We start from the raw sequence: 18,358 nt of genomic DNA, 5'->3' as shown, positions 1-18,358 counted from the left end.
TCGCCGACAATGATGCGGTGGTCGGTGGTGACGGGAATGAAGGAGGCAAGATTATTAGGATGAGCAAACATGTGAGCCGTAGCCCCGGTGTCCATGTACCAATCATCACCTCCGGTATAGTTGTTCGTCGTGGGAGCGGCATGCAGCGCAGGAAGAAGCACCGGGTCCCAGGTGCCGGCGGCAGGGCCGGCAAGGGGGACGGAGACTCCATGGGGAGGCCGTAGCCACCGCTCGGCAGCGGCGGTGGGTACTCTCCAGGCGGTATGGGAAGCGGCCCTAGCTACGAATGCGGTGCCGGGTAGGCTGGATGGCCCGCCGGAACAACCTGCTGGCCCGCTGACAGATACTGCAGGTGCTGGGTGCCGTCTGGCTGTTGTCCAGCGAGTGAGTGCTGGTCTGCTGACGACCCGCACCAGTACGCGGGAGCCCCATACACGGGCGGGTCGAACGTGCCGCGCAACAGCAAAGGGTCGACGGGCAGAATCGGTGCTGACGGCGGGACGACGACGGACTGGCCGGAGAGCGCTGACCGTGGGGCGGCGACGTACGCCAGCGAGGACAGCGAAACCGAGCCATGTGGCAAGTCGAAACGGGATAGCGGGGCCGCGCCGTAGAGCGCTGGTGACGGCGACGGCGACGGCGGACGGGCCAGTTAACACCATCGCTGGTCCGACGGCGGCGGCTGGGCAGCAACAGGAGGCGTGCAGGAGGCTGGTGGCGCAACTCGAATCGGACGCGAGCGGGACGAGTGCTTTCCGCGGAGACGCGCACGTACGCGGCAAACGGAGCTAACCAGGCACACCAGAAAGGATCCGGCGAGACGTAGTTGACTAGCAAAGCTAGCTAGCCTTGACTTGATGGATTTGCTAGCTATGCAAGACACGCACACGAGAACAGGCGGCTTGGGTGCGCGGCTCGCGGCGACGTGGTAGGCGACTGGCGATGTGGACGCGGCAGGCGGCTCGGGCGTGACTTGGCGCGCTGCACACCAACACCGAAGCGAGCGATGGAAGCGAGCGGGTCAGGCGTGACTTGGCGTACGGAGGTAGCAGCGAGCGGGATCGGCAGGCTAGTGAACGGCTCGGGCGTGGGAGGTAGAAGCTAGCGGGTGCAGGCGGGCGGGCGCGATCGGCAGGCTAGCGTGCGGGTGAAGGAGAGAGGTGCAACACGCGCGGGGCTGGCGGGGAGAGCAAGTAGCGGCGGCCGGCGCGGGAGTGTATGGGCGGCGGCGCGGAGGAGGCGGCAACGGAAGACTAGGGATAAAATCTAAAAACTAATATCATGTATGATTGCACGATGTATTGCTCTTCGTGCATAGACATGTATATATGATGTATAAATGTGGGCCATGAATCTCAACTATATATGAACTAGAAAACGAGCCCAATACATAATATGCTCATAACATATATACTCAACAGGCACAGGCGATGGCGGTGTGATGCAATGGGCGGGCATGCGGCGGCGCGACTGGAGGAAGAAGATGCAGGTGGGGAAAAACTGAAGGGCAATTGACGATTGGCACGGGACCAATCTTACGTCAGGTGGAGGTGATTTGCATCTTCACGTATTGCATTTACATCATTTGGATTAGGCGATATAATTTATTTTTCATTTACATTATTATCTGTTGGGTGCAGGTTTTGGGGTTTCAAAGATGTAAAAGTTAATTATCTTTTAATCTATGTAGAAATCTTCTATCTATACTAATATGAAAAGACCCAAAGGCCATCGAACTAAGTCAATCCAACAACCTATACTGCTTTAATGGCGAGCGTTAAACGTGTTTAACATGCAATTAATATCATACCGAATATTGCACTAATCACAAGATTAACACATAAATAATAGCATACCTAATATCCGTGTGCAATTAATATATTTTTTAAATATTAACTTGCGTTGCACATGCACATTACTAGTTGAAGATGGTTTTCTAACCACTTTTATGGGAAAAGTTCTGTATGAGGGCTATTGGAATTGCTCTCACACAAAAGGCAAAAGCCGAGAGATGTTGTTCGACTTCGTACTCTAGAGCGAACCGAGCCAAACCGGATATGAACCGCGCCGTCTCGAACTCTCGAGCCCGCCTCGCCGCCTTCTCCTCGTCGTCCTCCTTCTCCTCGTCGTCACTGGCGTCGGAGGCGTGGGATGGGCGCTTCCGGCTACACAAGCCGCGGGGGCAGCACCTGCTCACCAACCCACGCGTCCTCAACGCCATCGCGCGCCACGCCGCGCTCCGTCCGGGCGACGCCGTACTCGAGGTCGGCCCCGGCACCGGCAACCTCACAGCCCGCCTCCTCGCCTCCCCGGTCGACCGCGTCACCGCCGTCGAGATCGACCCGCGCATGGTCGACGCAGTCACGTCCCGTTTCGGGGCACTCGACCTGGCGCACAAGCTCACGGTCTGTCTCTGCCGGCGCCCACCACCTGCTCGATCAAATGCCTAAAGTCAAATGACGAATGGAATTTTCTTTCTCCATTGCCATGCCAGGTGATCCAGGGGGATGCCATGGAGACCGAATTCCCAGAGTTCAACGTTTGCGTGGCTAACATCCCCTACGGGATCTCCTCGCCGCTCATCGCGAAGCTGCTGTTCGGGACGTACCACTTCCGGACAGCAACGCTCCTGCTGCAGAAGGAGTTCGCGCGGCGGCTCGTGGCCATACCAGGCGACTCGGAGTATAACCGCCTGGCGGCCAACGTTGGCATGGTAGCTGACGTGAAGCTGCTCATGGACGTGAGCAAGAGGGACTTCGTTCCCATGCCCAGGGTAGACTCCTCCCTCGTCGAGATCCGGCCGAGGGCGGCTCCGCCTGAGGTCGACCTCGCCGAGTGGCTGGGCTTCACGCGGGAGTGCTTCGGGCAGAAGAACAAGACCCTCGGTGCCATCTTCAAGCAGAAAAGGAAGATCCTGGATCTTCTCAAGCGGTCTCAGAGAAGCAAGAGATGCACAAGCGATGCCCCTGGCATCATCCTCGGTGTTCTTGACGGCGACGGTAATGACGAAGCCTGCAGCGACGAAGACGGCGACAGCAGCGATCGAGCAGCTGGTTTCAGCACGGAAGAGGCCGAGGCTTTCAAGGAAAGGATTGCCGGTGCTTTAGAGTCCACCGAACTCGCTGGGAAGAGGCCGTCCAAGATGTCAAACGACGAGCTTCTTTATTTGCTCAGGCTATTCAACGAGCGAGGGATATGGTTTCAGTAGCACTTGTCAGCGCATCGGATCTTTGATTGTTCACGATGCAAATGACCGCCGCACACAACTGACCCATGTCCATGGAAGCACAGAAGCGAATTTGCCAGTCCATGTATGTTTAGCAGCTGTCTAGCGTACGCTGAGTTGGTTCAGAGTTGCAAAGAGTTTCTTTGAAATTTGGCAACCTTAAGCCGAAGATCTCACACATGTGCTATTCATGAAATGCTTATGATGAAACAGTATTACTAGGATTCACACATACACAATCGTATTGATAGGATTGCAGTTCACAAATGCGATGTTCATATTACTAGAACTCACAGAAAATTACTGGTAGACAGGACATAACATTAAGCAAATCCTGCAGAATTATGTATGTTTCGACTGTTCAACAGACTGACAATCGATCCTAAAAAAAAAACAGACTGACAATCATGATTTATGAACAACCACCACCATAGGATCAGGGTGCTACTCTAGACCAAACCGAACCAGAACAGGTGATGCAATCTTTAAACGCTTTCCTCCCTGTGGCTAGTCCAATGGAAAGATCTTTCAAAATGAAAATGCAGATAACATCTGTACAGAGATTCAACACCTGCAAGCAGCCAGTAGATACACTTTTACTTGATGGCAGGAAAGAGTGCTGCATTTTCTCCTGGATGCAAAGAGTGTTGCTATGCTACCTTCATCATGGCATAAAAATTTGAATCACCTTTTACTGGACCATATTAAAAGAAATATTAAACGTGGGACAAAACAAGTCATCTGTTACGGGATCATACAATGATGTAGGGGGGTAAGTATGGAGAGGCTAGATCTCAGCTATTGGGAAGTTGTAAACACACCAAGATGTACGAGTTCAGGCCCTTCGCGGAGGAAGTAACAGCCCTACGTCTCGGTGCCCGGAGGCGGTCGATTGGATTACTGGCGTGTGAATAACTGGGGTGCGAACCCTTCATACTGAGGAGGGGGGTGGCTTATATAGAGTTCGCCGGCCCCCTCCTGCCCTCAGTAATGCAGGGTTTAAGGTACATTTAAGGTTGGGCGTGACTGGTAACGCCCCTAATAAAGTGCTATGATGACCATAAAGACTACTTAACAGCTGACCGTTTGCCTGCGGAGTGACTGTGGGTCTCCTGGCGGTCGAGTGGTTGGCTTCATGGTCGAGTGATAGCTTTCTGGTCGAGTGTCTTGAGCCCGTCGAGTGGGATACCTTTTAAGTCGATTGAAAGGTGACTTCTCCTAGGGATGTCCTAGGGTAGGACTCTTTGGTCAGGTCCGTGTCCCTACCCTAGGTACATGTCTTCATCATTAGCCCCCGAATGGATCGAGGTTAGAGTGGGGAAAGAGTTGGAGATCTTTCCGACTGGTTCTTCGGGCTACGTGAGCGCCTCGTTTTCGGTCAATCGTCACGGATGACGTTGCCAACCTTTTTCAGTCGCCTTGATCCATTCTAGGCCTTTCGTCGAGTGAATTTCTTTGCTTGTGACATACCGAGCGCCGGCGCGATCAGGGTCTTCTGTTTTGACAAGTTGTTTTGTGGCCCGCGGATGTCGCGGGATTCGGATTTTGGGAAGTGCGCGGGACGGGAGCGGCCGCAGTAATCGGAAGCGATAAAGCGGAAGCTCCTCGATCCCCGCGTCGCCTTTTTCGCCACGTACTGCGCGCGCATCTGCTGCGGGATTTGACTGGATGGCTGGGCCTACCAGTCAGCCACTCGGAAGCGGTCCCTTATAAATCGCCGGCTCGGGGTTTCCCAACAGTGCGCTCTCTTCTCCTCCTTTCTTCTTCCTCTCTCCCTTCGCAAGTCCTTCCGCCACCTCCGTTCTCGCCCTAACGCAGCAGGCTCGTGCGAGACCTCGCCGGCGACGGTGACGAAGGGCAAGACCTCCGCTCTGGAGCGCGCGAAGAAGGCGGCGGCGCAGGGGAAGGGAAGAAGATCGGCTCGGGGCGGATCCTCCTCTTGGACCGCTCTGCCCAAAGGTTGGATTCAGGGTGACTGGATGTCGTCGGTGCTCCGTCAAGAGGATCTCGACGACATGGTCGAGGGGGGAGTCATCCCCCACCAAGCCGCGCGTCTTCCGGGGGGAGAGATCGAACCTCAACCCCGTGACGGTGAGTGCGTGCTCCTAGCCACCCACATCGACCGAGGGTTTTCTCTGCCGCCCCATCCCTTTTTCCGGAGTTTTCTGAACTTCTTCGGAGCGCAGCTCCATCACTTCACTCCCAACTCCATCGTCTACCTCGCCGCTTACATTTCTATGTGCGAGGCCTTCTTGGGTTGCCGCCCCCACTGGGGACTCTTCAAGCACATCTTTACCTGTCGCTCTCAATCGGTCAAGAAGGCCAAGTCGAGTGACGAGAGGACGCAGGTGATCCAGCTGTGCGGGGGTCTGGCGATCCAGGCGAGGGGGAAGAGTTGTTTTCCTTCCATCACTTTCCCGGAGTCGGTCCGCGGTTGGCAGGCAACCTGGTTCTACTGTCAAGACCAGGCGACCCCAGGGCAGTCGACTGGACTTCCTCCATTCTCTCTCGACCGAGCTGAAAAGCCTGCTTCTCTGAAAGTGTCGCCGGAGGAAAGGGCCCAGGTCAAAGTGTTGGCGGGTCGAGTGGTTGAGCTCGTCCGTGAGGGTGTGACTGGCATGGACCTGCTGGAGGTCTTTCTCCGGAGGCGTATCCAACCGCTCCAGGCCCGTGACCATCCGATGTGGCTGTACGCGGGCCTTGACGACACCACTCGGGTCCACCCGGAGGAGGTCACCGACGAGATGCTGGAGGGGTGGTTGTCAAGCATTACGGGGAACAAAGACAACCCCCGAGGAGCCAGGAGGGTGGTTCCACTCGACAATTCGTATGAGGTGGACCAGGTATGTCTTTATGTTCCCGACTGAAATCTTGTTTTCTGCATTGGTCTTCTTTGAGTTGGTCGATTGACTTTCGTCTTGTCTATTGTCTTCCAGGCGACCACCGAGATGTACTCGACGCCCAACGGGGCTCAGGAGCCAACTGAGGAAGGGGAGGCGAGCGGAGGTGAGAGTGGGGACGACCAAGGCGAGTGGGAGTCCAACGGGGAAGGAGAGGGAGACGACGATGTCGACTCCAGCGAAGAGGAGGAGGAGGAGGTCGAGCGCAGTCGTCGAAACGCCCTCGGACCTCTTCTCCTACGCCGATTGGGAAGGTTCCCAAGCACCCACACACGACGCTGTCCAAGCCGCCCAAGGCTCTGCCCAAGATGAAGATAGCTGTCCCTACCATTTCCGGGTAATAATAAAACTTGCTTTCCTTCGTCGACCATGGACAGATCCTTGGTCGATTCATTGAGCCAACTGACTGACTTTCGAGATTTGCAGCGCTGCTACTTCTGAGGTCTCCACCAAGGACGGTGACCAAGAGATGGAGGATGCTGTTACCTCCAACCCTGGTACGGTTACTGACGTTCTTCTTTGAGTCGACTGATCATTTATTGCAACCCTGGTCGATTGAACCTTTCCTTTGTAGCCCCTCCTCATGTTATCGACCTCCCGGATGACGATGACAACGGTCCATTGAGAGTGAGGAGGCACAAGAGGGCGTCGGCTGACAAGACCCCCCAATCCGCTCCGGCGTCCGAGGCCGAGGCTCGGGATGGTGGTGACACCACTCGGGCTTCAGTGACCTTCGCCGTTCCTCTGGCGAGTGCGCGGCCCTCGTCGTCGACTGCGGATCCGTCTTCGCTTTTTGCCACATACCCCGTCCCTGAGGACCAAGCGGCTGCTGCAAAGGAGGCTATACGCCAGGCGGGGATCATGATGGAGCAAGTGAAGATGGCTCGGGAGGCCAGCCAAGCAGCCTATGACGCGAGTTCGGCTCTTCAGAGCAACGTCCAGGTCAGTCGACTCAACACTTGGTCTGTTATGATATGCTATTTGGAGAGTCTCTTTTCCGAAGATCTTTGTATCTGTACACCCACTGGGTGTGTCTGCCAATCCTTGGACAAGTGGGGGCACGCTAAGTGCACCCACTGGGTGTAGTCCCCGAGACTACGGTGGACTGTTGGCAGTCGACTGTAGTCTTTACATTGTGTTGCTGTAGCTGTATTTCTTCACTCGGTTTGGTCGGGCCAGATCGAGTGGAACTTTTTTTTTGGTCAAACCAGTGGGGGCACGCTGAGTGCACCCACTGGGTGTAGTCCCCGAGACTACTGTCGAATGTTTTTGATTCGGTTGTGGTCTTAGAAACGTCGTCATTGTCCCTTAGTTACTCGAAAGCAACTTATCTTGGACGTCTGTCGACTGATTTTGCTTTTACAGAAATCCTGCGAACTCGTAGCTCACTATACTGAGTTGGAGAAGTAGAAGATTCAACTGAACCTTGATCTGGAGCTGGCCAGAACAGAGCTGCAGAAGGTCAGAGACGGCGCCGCAAGTAAGACGACTTTGTCGATTGGTTAGTCTTTGGGCTTGAGTACCCTTTTGTTATTTCCGATTCAATCATCATTTCTTCGCAGAAAAACTGAACGAAGCTCTGGCGAAGAAGGATCAGGACTTGGCTGTTGCCCGTAAGGAGGCTGATGACAAGACCGCTCTGGCCGCACAGAAGCTGGCTTCGGTCGACCACTTAGAAGAAGAGAATACCAAGCTGAAGACCGCTCTGAATGAAGCCAATAGGGAGTGTTCACGTTGGAAGAAGGAGAACCTCACCCTGAGCGAGAAGCTGGAAGGCATCGCTCGCAGGAGGGACGACCTGGAGAGCTACTTGGGGAGCCTCGCCAAGAAGTTGTACCTTAAGCTTGAAGGTGCACATTCAGTTCCGACTGGTTTTTTTGTCGACTCAGTCTATGAAAATTGACTTATACTTGGATCGTGTATGCAGAGCTTTGCCAGAATTTTGAAGAGGAGACCAGTCGAGTGGAGCCAAGCTTGGACCCTGTTAACTCTCTTGTGAAGGACGAGGCTGCAATGAACGTGCTCCGTCTGGAGTCTCGTACTGCCAGCGTCGTTGACTATCTGGCTCGGCTGAAAGTGGCGATGTCGCGGATCGACACATCACTCTGGCCTGGGACGACGCTTCAGAACGACCTCGAGTCTCTGATGGCTCGACTTAACGAAGTCCCAGGTCGAGTGGCGGAATGGAAGAAATCTTCTGCTAGATGTGGTGCTGATGTCACTCTGTCTCTGGTCCGCGTCCATTGCAAGGAGGCGCGAGAAGAAAAGTTGGCGGCCATCCAAGTTGCCAATACCAGGAAGCACAGCTTTCAAGACTTCATGGAGACCTTCATCGCTGCTGCCACCCGCATTGCCGACGGGATCGACTTGGATGAGTTCGTCGCCCCTTCCAGTCCTCCTCCCGAGGAGTGAAAAACTTTGAATTTACCTCGGGATGCCGAGTGGATTTGTAACCGTTTAAACTCCGCCGAGCCGAGGGCTCGAGTACTTTGAGGTCTGGGACCTTTTGGGCTTTTTCTGAACTTGATTTCTCATTGGATATCTTCACGGTTTGATTCGTCGAGTGGAACTTGATCTTCACTCGGAATAATCTTGTATTTGCGACGCAGCTCCGAGGGAGAAGGTAGCAGTCGACTCGCGGATTGGGTCGAGTCTTGTACTTAGGCGAGCACTGGGCTGTAGCTAAGCCTCCGAGTGAGAGGTTTACTCTCCACTCGGTAGGATTTTTAAAACACTTAGGCGAGCACTGGGCTGCAGCTAAGCCCCCGAGTGGGAGGTTTGCTCTCCACTCGGTAGGATTTTTTTCAAACTTAGGCGAGTGCCGGACTGCAGCTAAGTCTCTAGGTGAGAGAACTTAGGCGAGTGCTGGACTGCAGCTAAACCCCCGAGTGGGAGGATCGCTCTCCACTCGGTAGGATTTTTTCAAACTTAGGTGAGTGCTGGACCGCAGCTAAGTCTCTAAGTGAGAGAACTTAGGTGAGTGCTGGACTGTAGCTAAGCCTCCGAGTGGGAGGTTTGCTCTACACTCGGTAGGATTTTTTCAAACTTAGGCGAGTGCCGGACTGCAGCTAAGTCTCTAGGTGAGAGAACTTAGGCGAGTGCTGGACTGCAGCTAAGCCCCCGAGTGGGAGGATCGCTCTCCACTCGGTAGGATTTTTTCAAACTTAGGCGAGTGCCGGACCGCAGCTAAGTCTCTAAGTGAGAGAACTTAGGTGAGTGCTGGACTGCAGCTAAGCCTCCGAGTGGGAGGATCGCTCTCCACTCGGTAGGATTTTTTCAAACTTAGGCGAGTGCCGGACAGCAGCTAAGTCTCTAAGTGAGAGAACTTAGGCGAGTGCTGGACTGCAGCTAAGCCCCCGAGTGGGAGGTTTGTCTCCACTCGATAGGATTTTTAAACACTTAGGCGAGCACTGGGCTGCAGCTAAGCCCCCGAGTGGGAGGTTTGCTCTCCACTCAGTAGGATTTTTTCAAACTTAGGCGAGTGCCGGACTGCAGCTAAGTCTCTAGGTGAGAGAACTTAGGCGAGTGCTGGACTGCAGCTAAGCCCCCGAGTGGGAGGATCGCTCTCCACTCGGTAGGATTTTTTCAAACTTAGGCGAGTGCCGGACCGCAGCTAAGTCTCTAAGTGAGAGAACTTAGGTGAGTGCTGGACTGTAGCTAAGCCTCCGAGTGGGAGGATCGCTCTCCACTCGGTAGGATTTTTAAACACTTAGGCGAGCACTGGGCTGCAGCTAAGCCCCCGAGTGGGAGGTTTGCTCTCCACTCGGTAGGATTTTTTTCAATACTTAGGCGAGCACTGGGCTGCAGCTAAGCCCCCGAGTGGGAGGTTTGCTCTCCACTCGGTAGGATTTTTTCAAACTTAGGCGAAACGGATTCGCAGCTAAGTCACCCACTGGGGGATTTCGTATGTAAACAAAAGTGACAACAATTAATGGAACACTCTTGCCTTTGATAAAAACGAACTGCAGGAATTTTTCTTATTACATCTCGTCCAAGGGAGAGCTCAACTGTAAAAGGGGCGGAGTAGTTCCGTATTCCAAGCTCGTGGCTCGTCGATCTGGCGATCAACATTGTAGAGGTGATACGCTCCATTGTGGAGGACTCTGGTGATGATGAAGGGGGCCTTCCCAAGTAGGAGCAAGCTTGTGTGGTTTCTGTTGATCCACTCGGAGGACCAAATCTCCTCCTTGGAAGGCTCGACTCTTCACATTTCGGGCGTGGAATTGACGCAAGTCTTGCTGATAAATGGTCGATCTGATCATGGCCATCTCCCTCTCTTCTTCTAGGAGGTCGACTGCGTCTTGCCGGGCCTGTTTTGCTTCATCTTCGGTGTAAAGCTCGACTCGAGGCGCGTTGTGAAGAAGATCACTTGGCAGAACCGCTTCGGCTCCATAAACCAGAAAGAATGGAGTTCTTCTAGTCGACCGGTTAGGGGTGGTCCTCAATCCCCACAGAACTGACGGAAACTCGTCGACCCAAGCACCTGCCGCGTGCTTGAGATCACGCATCAGCCGAGGCTTCAGTCCTTTGAGAATCAGACCATTTGCTCTTTCAGCTTGTCCATTCGACTGAGGATGCGCGACCGACGCGTAGTCGACTCGTGTGCCTTGAGAGGCGCAAAAAGCTCTGAACTTGTTTGAATCGAAGTTTGATCCATTATCAGTGATGATGCTATGCGGGACCCCATACCTGAATATCAACTCTCTGATGAAACCGATAGCAGTGCTAGCATCAAGATTTTTGATAGGCTTGGCTTCAATCTATTTGGTGAACTTGTCGACTGCCACAAGCACATGCGTGAATCCGCTCCTGCCTGTTCTCAGTGGACCAACCATGTCCAGTCCCCAGACAGCAAAGGGCCAGACGAGTGGAATGGTCTTCAGGGCTGATGCAGGCTTGTGTGACATGTTGGAGTAGAACTGGCAGCCTCCACACTTGTCGACTATCTCTTTTGCCATCTCATTTGCTCTAGGCCAGTAAAATCCCGCTCGGTATGCTTTAGCCACAATGGTCCGAGAGGACGCATGGTGGCCACAGGTCCCCAAGTGGATATCATCAAGGATTATCCGACCTTCTTCTGGTGTTATGCACTTCTGACCGATTCCAGTCGCGCTTTCTCTATACAACTGCCCCTTTATGACTGTGAAGGCCTTGGATCGGCGGACGATCTGTCGAGCCTCTTCCTCGTCTTCTGGAAGCTCTTTCCTTAGGATATACGCGATGTACGGTATCGTCCAGTCGGGAGTGATTGCCAAGACTTCCATGATTAGGTCGACCACAGCAGGAACTTCGACTTCAGTCGGATCTGTGGCACTTTTCGGTTGTGGGGCTTCTTCTATGAAAGGATCCTCCTGGACTGACGGCGAGCGGATGTGCTCCAAAAACACATTGCTGGGAATGGCTTCTCTCTTGGAGCCTATCTTTGCCAGATCATCAGCTGCTTGATTTTTCAGTCGGGGGATGTGATGAAGCTCTAACCCCTCGAATTTTTTTCTAACTTTCTCACTGCATTGCAATAACCAGTCATAGCTGGACTTCTGACGTCCCACTCCTTCATCACCTGATTAACCACCAAATCTGAGTCGCCATAGACCATGAGGCAACGGACGCCGAGTGAAATGGCCATGCGCAACCCATACAAAAGTGCTTCATACTCTGCTTCATTATTGGAGGAATCGAAGTGAATCTGGAGAACATATCTGAGCTTATCTCCTCGGGGGGAGACTAGAACTACCCCAGCACCGGAACCATTGAGCATCTTAGATCCATCGAAGAACATGGTCCAGTGCTCCGAGTGAAATTGAGTCGGAAGTTGCTGTTCAATCCACTCGGCGATGAAATCTGCGATTGCTTGGGACTTGATAGCCTTCTTTGCTTCAAACTTGATATCTAAGGGAAGGAGTTCAATCGCCCACTTGGCCACTCGACCAGTTGCATCTCTGTTATGCAGAATCTTTGACAGTGGGGCGTTGCTGACGACTGTAATGGAGTGGTCAGAGAAGTAATGTGCAACCTTCTTCGTGGTCATGTAAATCCCATATACAAGCTTCTGGTAGTGAGGGTATCTTTGTTTTGAAGGGGTCAAAACTTCGGACAGATAATAGACTGGGCGCTGAACTCTGAAGGCCTTTCCTTCTTCTTCCCGCTCGACCATAAGTACTGTGCTGACAACTTGTCCTGTGGCTGCAATGTAAAGCAGCAGAGGCTCTTTGCTGATTGGGACAGCAAGCACCGGCTGGGTGGAGAGCAGAGCTTTGAGCTCTGCAAATGCTGCGTCAGCTTCTGGAGTCCATTCGAACTTGTCAGACTTCTTCATCAGCCGGTAAAGGGGCAACGCCTTTTCACCGAGACGAGAAATGAATCGACTTAGAGTGGCCAGGCAGCCTGTAAGCTTTTGGACATCGTGCACGCGTACAGGACGCTTCATCCGGAGTATGGTGCCAACTTTTTCAGGATTGGCATCGATCCCCCGTTCGGAAACGAGAAAACCGAGTAACTTTCCACCTGGAACTCCGAACGTGAACTTTGACGGATTGAGCTTAATATCATACCTCCTGAGGTTGGCAAAGGTTTCAGCAAGGTCAGCCCGCAGGTCGGAACCTTTCCGTGACTTGACCATAATATCATCCATGTATGCCTCCACATTCCGACTGATTTGAGTGAGTAGACACTTCTGAATCATTCTCATGAACGTGGCTCCGGCGTTTTTGAGGCCGAACGGCATGGTGACGTAACAGAAGCATCCGAATGGAGTGATGAAAGCTGTTTTGATCTCGTCGGGCTCATACAGACGGATCTGATGGTACCCGGAATAGGCATCTAGAAAAGACAAACGCTCACATCCCGCGGTCGAGTCCACTATCTGGTCGATGCGGGGGAGAGGGAAATGATCTTTCGGGCAGGCCCGATTGATATGTTTGAAATCAATGCACATGCGAAGTGACTTGTCCTTCTTGGGACCATGACGACATTGGTGAGCCACTCGGAGTGGTAAATCTCTCGGATGAACTCCGCTGCTAAGAGCCGAGCCACCTCCTCGCCAATGGCTTTCCTCTTCTGGACGGCGGACCGTCGAAGATGTTCTTTCACAGGCTTGAACTTTGGGTCGACTCGTAGATGGTGCTCAGCCAGCCCCCTGGGAACTCCAGGCATGTCAGAAGGCTTCCATGCAAAGACGTCCCAATTCTCACGGAGGAACTGGATGAGCGCTTCTTCCTATTTGGAGTCGAGCGTCGTCGAGATGTGAATCGGAGCAGCGTCGGGGTTGGTCGGGTGAATGTGAGCTATCTTTGTTTCTCCGGACGACTGAAAAACTGACTCTGAAGCAGGCTTCTTGGCCCGTAGCAATTCACTCGGATCGGCAGTCTTTTGGTACTCCCACTGCCATCTGAGCATCTGCAATTTTTGAGCCTTTCTGAAAGTACTCTTCTGCCTTCTTCCGATTGCCTGTAAGTGATTACCCCTTTAGGGCCAGGCATCTTCAGTTTGAGGTACACGTAACATGGTCGAGCCATGAAGCGTGCGTAAGCTGGCCTGCCCAAAATGGCATGATAAGCACTTTGGAAGTCCACAACCTCGAATGTCAACTTTTCCTTGCGGTAATTCTTTGAATCACCGAAAACCACATCAAGAGCAATCTGGCCGAGTGATTCGGCTTTCTTGTCAGGAATGACTCCGTGGAAGCTCATGTTACTGGTACTCAGTCTGGACATCGGAATGCCCATTCCTTTCAAAGTTTCGGCGTACAGTATGTTCAGGCCACTGCCACCATCCATCAAGACTTTGGTCAGTCGAGTGCCTTCGACAATTGGATTGACCACCAACGCTTGCCTCCCAGGGGTGGCAATGTGTGTAGGGTGATCAGACTGGTCGAACGTGATGGCAGTCTGAGACCACTTCAGATAACTGGGTGTTGCCGGAGCAACCATATTCACCTCACGGTTGATGACTTTCAGTCGACTTTTGCTTTCGACATCAGCAAAAATCATCAGGGTGGAATTGATTTGGGGGTATCCGTCGTCGCTATCTTCCTTGTCCTCGACTCTGTCTGACTCTTTTTCCTTATCCTTGGACTGTTTGCCTTGAAACTGCTAGATTAGGAGCCGGCACTGTCGAGTGGTATGCTTTGGGTAAATAAAATTACCCTCTTCATCTTTCTTGATGTGGATGTGACACGGCAGGTCCAAAACATCGCTTCCATCCTGATCCTTGACTTTCTTGGGCTTCCAGGTGCCCTTGGGTTTTCCCTTGAAGTTTCCCTGGGATACGGCCAGGGCCTCCCCAGGAGCGGCTGGCTCGGCCTTCCGCTTCTGTTTCCGACTGGAATTTCCTCCGGTTTCTTGGGCGACTGCCTTGTGCTTGCCACTCCGAAGTCGGTCCTCGTCTTCACCATTAGCGTACTTGGTGGCAATCTCCATCATCCGATTCAGAGACATCTCTCCAGTTCGACCGAACTTCAGATTCAACTCTCTGTATTTAACGCCTTCCTTGAAGGCACAGACTGCTTGATGGTCTGGCACATTCTCAACCGAGTGATGCAGTGTGATCCACCTCTGGATGTATTCCCTCAGGGTTTCATTCGGCTTCTGCACACAAGACCGCAACTCTGTAAGGCCTGTAGGTCGCTTGCATGTTCCTTCAAAGGTTGTGATAAACACTCGGGAGAGATCCTCCCAAGTGTAAATGATGCTGGGTGCCAACTGATTTAGCCACGCTCTGGCTGAGCCCTCTAACATGAGAGGTAAATGCTTCATGGCCACCTCATCATTGCCACCGCCAATCTGTACAGCCACTCGGTAATCTTCGAGCCAAGTGTCAGGCTTAGATTCATCAGTGAACTTGCTGATTCCAGTCGCCAGCCTGAAATTGGGAGGAATCACTGCGGCTCTGATGGCTCGACTGAAACATTCTGGCCCTGAAGCATGTACTCTGCTGCTGGCGGGCGCATCTCTGTTCTGGCCTTCCCGATGAGCCCTGTTCCTGTCAACCAAGCCTTGAACGAGGACAGATCTCGCGTCAAAGCCTGGGTCTCTGGGGTCGACGGGAACCCTCTGCCCAACGCTACGAGGGCGCCTGTCATCTCGATGTTGAGGCGCATATGACCCACTCCTCGGGGGAGGGGTTGGCACTCGACGTCGATCATCACGATCGGATCGGTGATCATACTGCTCGTTCCTTCCGTACTGATCATGCCGGTCGCCACGTCCCTCACGCCTCGGGGGGTGACCGCGGGCTGTGAGCCGACTGGACTGTATCGGTTGCAACGGATCGACTGTGGATCCTGTTCCGCGACTGAGAAACAGCGGAATTCTGGTTTCCCGCCGCCCGGAGCAACGCTCTGATCTGTAACAAGCCCCTGCCAGCCTCCGACTGGGAGGGCTGAATTGATTCTGCTATACGGGCCGCAGCGGCCAAATTCTGAACTGGGGTTCGATATACCTGCGTCGGCGGGAAGAGCTGGCATCGACTAGACTCGGGAGCCCGCTGACGCGCTCGCTCGTCGAGCGCTCGCTGGAGATTCTCCAGTCGAGTGCGCTCGGCCAAATTAGCCAAACGCGCGTCCTCCAAGGCCCGGGCCTCGGGGGACTCTCCGACGATAGGGGTGCGGAGGGCGTCCGTGTTCCAGCGGCGAAGCTCCTCTCGCTGTGATGACGTGAGAGGTTCGGGGAGATACTCATCGTGGGGATTCGACGGGCCGCCCCCGCCCGCGCCTCCATCGGCGCGAGGGAAACCGGGAGTACTGTGCGTTCCATCGACCGCCAGGATCTCAGCCGCTGGGTCGTTGCTGTCGCACTCGGATGCGGTCTCCGCGAAGCCAATCGACAAGTCGAACAGGCCGCAGAGGGATTCGTCGGGCTCGATTGCCGCGACTTGCGGGGTGGCCGACTGGCGAGCCACGTCATGCCTCACCCACCTCTGAAGTCTCGACCGACCGGAGCGCTTGCGCCGGTGGGAGACAGAGTGGGGAGACGATACGGGGGCCGACCGATACTAGGTCGACGGCTGCCGCAGGAGGACGCCACGAATGAATGCGCGGAAATGCGTCGCACCGCGGACGGGGAGCGCGTCGACGTCGAGTGACGCCTCTTGAAGCCAGGCGGAGTCATCGGCGATGAATGTGAGCACGCCGAGACGGATCTCGCGGCCCTCCACCAAAACTCCGCACGAAACCATGATCAGAGGGATCGGAGAAACCGCAACTTCCCCAATCAGGCGCTAAGATTCCTGCCCCAAGGTGGGCGCCAACTGTCGTGGTTCTAACTCTGACAGTGATGTAGGGGGGTAAGTATGGAGAGGTTAGATCTCAGCTATTGGGAAGTTGTAAACACATCAAGATGTACGAGTTCAGACCCTTCGCGGAGGAAGTAACAACCCTACGTCTCGGTGTCCGGAGGCGGTCGATTGGATTACTGGCGTGTGAATAACTGGGGTGCGAACCCTTCATACTGAGGAGGGGGGTGGTTTATATAGAGTTCGCCGGCCCCCTCCTGCCCTCAGTAATGCAGGGTTTAAGGTACATTTAAGGTTGGGCGTTACTGGTAACGCCCTAATAAAATGCTATGATGACCATAAAGACTACTTAACAGCTGACCGTTTGCCTGCGGAGTAACTGTGGGTCTCCTGGCGGTCGAGTGGTTAGCTTTATGGTCGAGTGTCTTGAGCCCGTCGAGTGAGATACCTTTAAGTCGATTGAAAGGTGACTTCTCTTAGGAATGTCCTAGGGTAGACTTTTTGGTCAGGTCCGTGTCCCTATCCTAGATACATGTCTTCATCATGGCTAACATCCCCTACGGAATCTCCTCGCCGCTCATCGCGAAGCTGCTGTTCGGGACGTACCACTTCCGGACAGCAACGCTCCTGCTGCAGAAGGAGTTCGCGCGGCGGCTCGTGGCCATACCAGGCGACTCGGAGTATAACCGCCTGGCGGCAGAAGGAGTTCGCGCGGCGGCTCGTGGCCATACCAGGCGACTCGGAGTATAACCGCCTGGCGGCCAACGTTGGCATGGTAGCTGACGTGAAGCTGCTCATGGACGTGAGCAAAAGGGACTTCGTTCCCATGCCCAGGGTAGACTCCTCCCTCGTCGAGATCCGGCCGAGGGCGGCTCCGCCTGAGGTCGACCTCGCCGAGTGGCTGGGCTTCACGCGGGAGTGCTTCGGGCAGAAGAACAAGACCCTCGGTGCCATCTTCAAGCAGAAAAGGAAGATCCTGGATCTTCTCAAGCGGTCTCAGAGAAGCGAGAGATGCACAAGCGATGCCCCTGGCATCATCCTCGGTGTTCTTGACGGCGACGGTAATGACGAAGCCTGCAGCGACGAAGACGGCGACAGCAGCTGGTTTCAGCATGGAAGAGGTCGAGGCTTTCAAGGAAAGGATTGCCGGTGCTTTAGAGTCCACCGAACTCGCTGGGAAGAGGCCGTCCAAGATGTCAAACGACGAGCTTCTTTATTTGCTCAGGCTATTCAACGAGCGAGGGATATGGTTTCAGTAGCACTTGTCAGCGCATCGGATCTTTGATTGTTCACGATGCAAATGACCGCCGCACACAACTGACCCATGTCCATGGAAGCACAGAAGCGAATTTGCCAGTTAATGTATGTTTAGCAGCTGTCTAGCGTACGCTGAGTTGGTTCAGAGTTGCAAAGAGTTTCTTTGAAATTTGGCAACCTTAAGCCGAAGATCTCACACATGTGCTATTCATGAAATGCTTATGATGAAACAGTATTACTAGGATTCACACATACACAATCGTATTGATAGGATTGCAGTTCACAAATGCGATGTTCATATTACTAGAACTCACAGAAAATTACTGGTAGACAGGACATAACATTAAGCAAATCCTGCAGAATTATGTATGTTTCGACTGTTCAACAGACTGACAATCGATCCTAAAAAAAAAACAGACTGACAATCATGATTTATGAACAACCACCACCATAGGATCAGGGTGCTACTCTAGACCAAACCGAACCAGAACAGGTGATGCAATCTTTAAACGCTTTCCTCCCTGTGGCTAGTCCAATGGAAAGATCTTTCAAAATGAAAATGCAGATAACATCTGTACAGAGATTCAACACCTGCAAGCAGCCAGTAGATACACTTTTACTTGATGGCAGGAAAGAGTGCTGCATTTTCTCCTGGATGCAAAGAGTGTTGCTATGCTACCTTCATCATGGCATAAAAATTTGAATCACCTTTTACTGGACCATATTAAAAGAAATATTAAACGTG

The 18,358-nt window shown here is 53.4% G+C and overlaps 1 protein-coding gene and 1 pseudogene across 2 annotated transcripts; both read left to right on the top strand.

The window, feature by feature from the left end:
• The first annotated feature begins 1,964 nt into the window (after positions 1-1,964).
• On the top strand, positions 1,965-3,748 carry LOC147984676 (ribosomal RNA small subunit methyltransferase, mitochondrial-like). Its single transcript, XM_087543687.1, has 2 exons — positions 1,965-2,405; positions 2,495-3,748. The coding sequence occupies exons 1-2, from the start codon at positions 1,965-1,967 to the stop codon at positions 3,206-3,208; spliced, it is 1,155 nt and encodes a 384-aa protein (XP_087399813.1). The 3' UTR covers positions 3,209-3,748.
• Positions 3,749-5,970: 2,222 nt separating this feature from the next.
• Positions 5,971-18,155, top strand: LOC125537070 (uncharacterized; annotated as a pseudogene). Its single transcript, XR_015615396.1, has 6 exons — positions 5,971-6,069; positions 6,545-6,623; positions 7,689-7,976; positions 8,054-8,358; positions 16,885-17,026; positions 17,091-18,155. The product of XR_015615396.1 is annotated as an uncharacterized LOC125537070 (transcript).
• The last annotated feature ends 203 nt before the right edge of the window (positions 18,156-18,358 follow it).

Source organism: Triticum urartu, chromosome 2A (genome assembly GCF_056163025.1).
Source record: "Triticum urartu cultivar PI428250 chromosome 2A, HENAU_Tu73, whole genome shotgun sequence".
NCBI lineage: Eukaryota > Viridiplantae > Streptophyta > Magnoliopsida > Poales > Poaceae > Triticum > Triticum urartu.
This window is presented reverse-complemented; position numbering and strand designations above follow the sequence as displayed.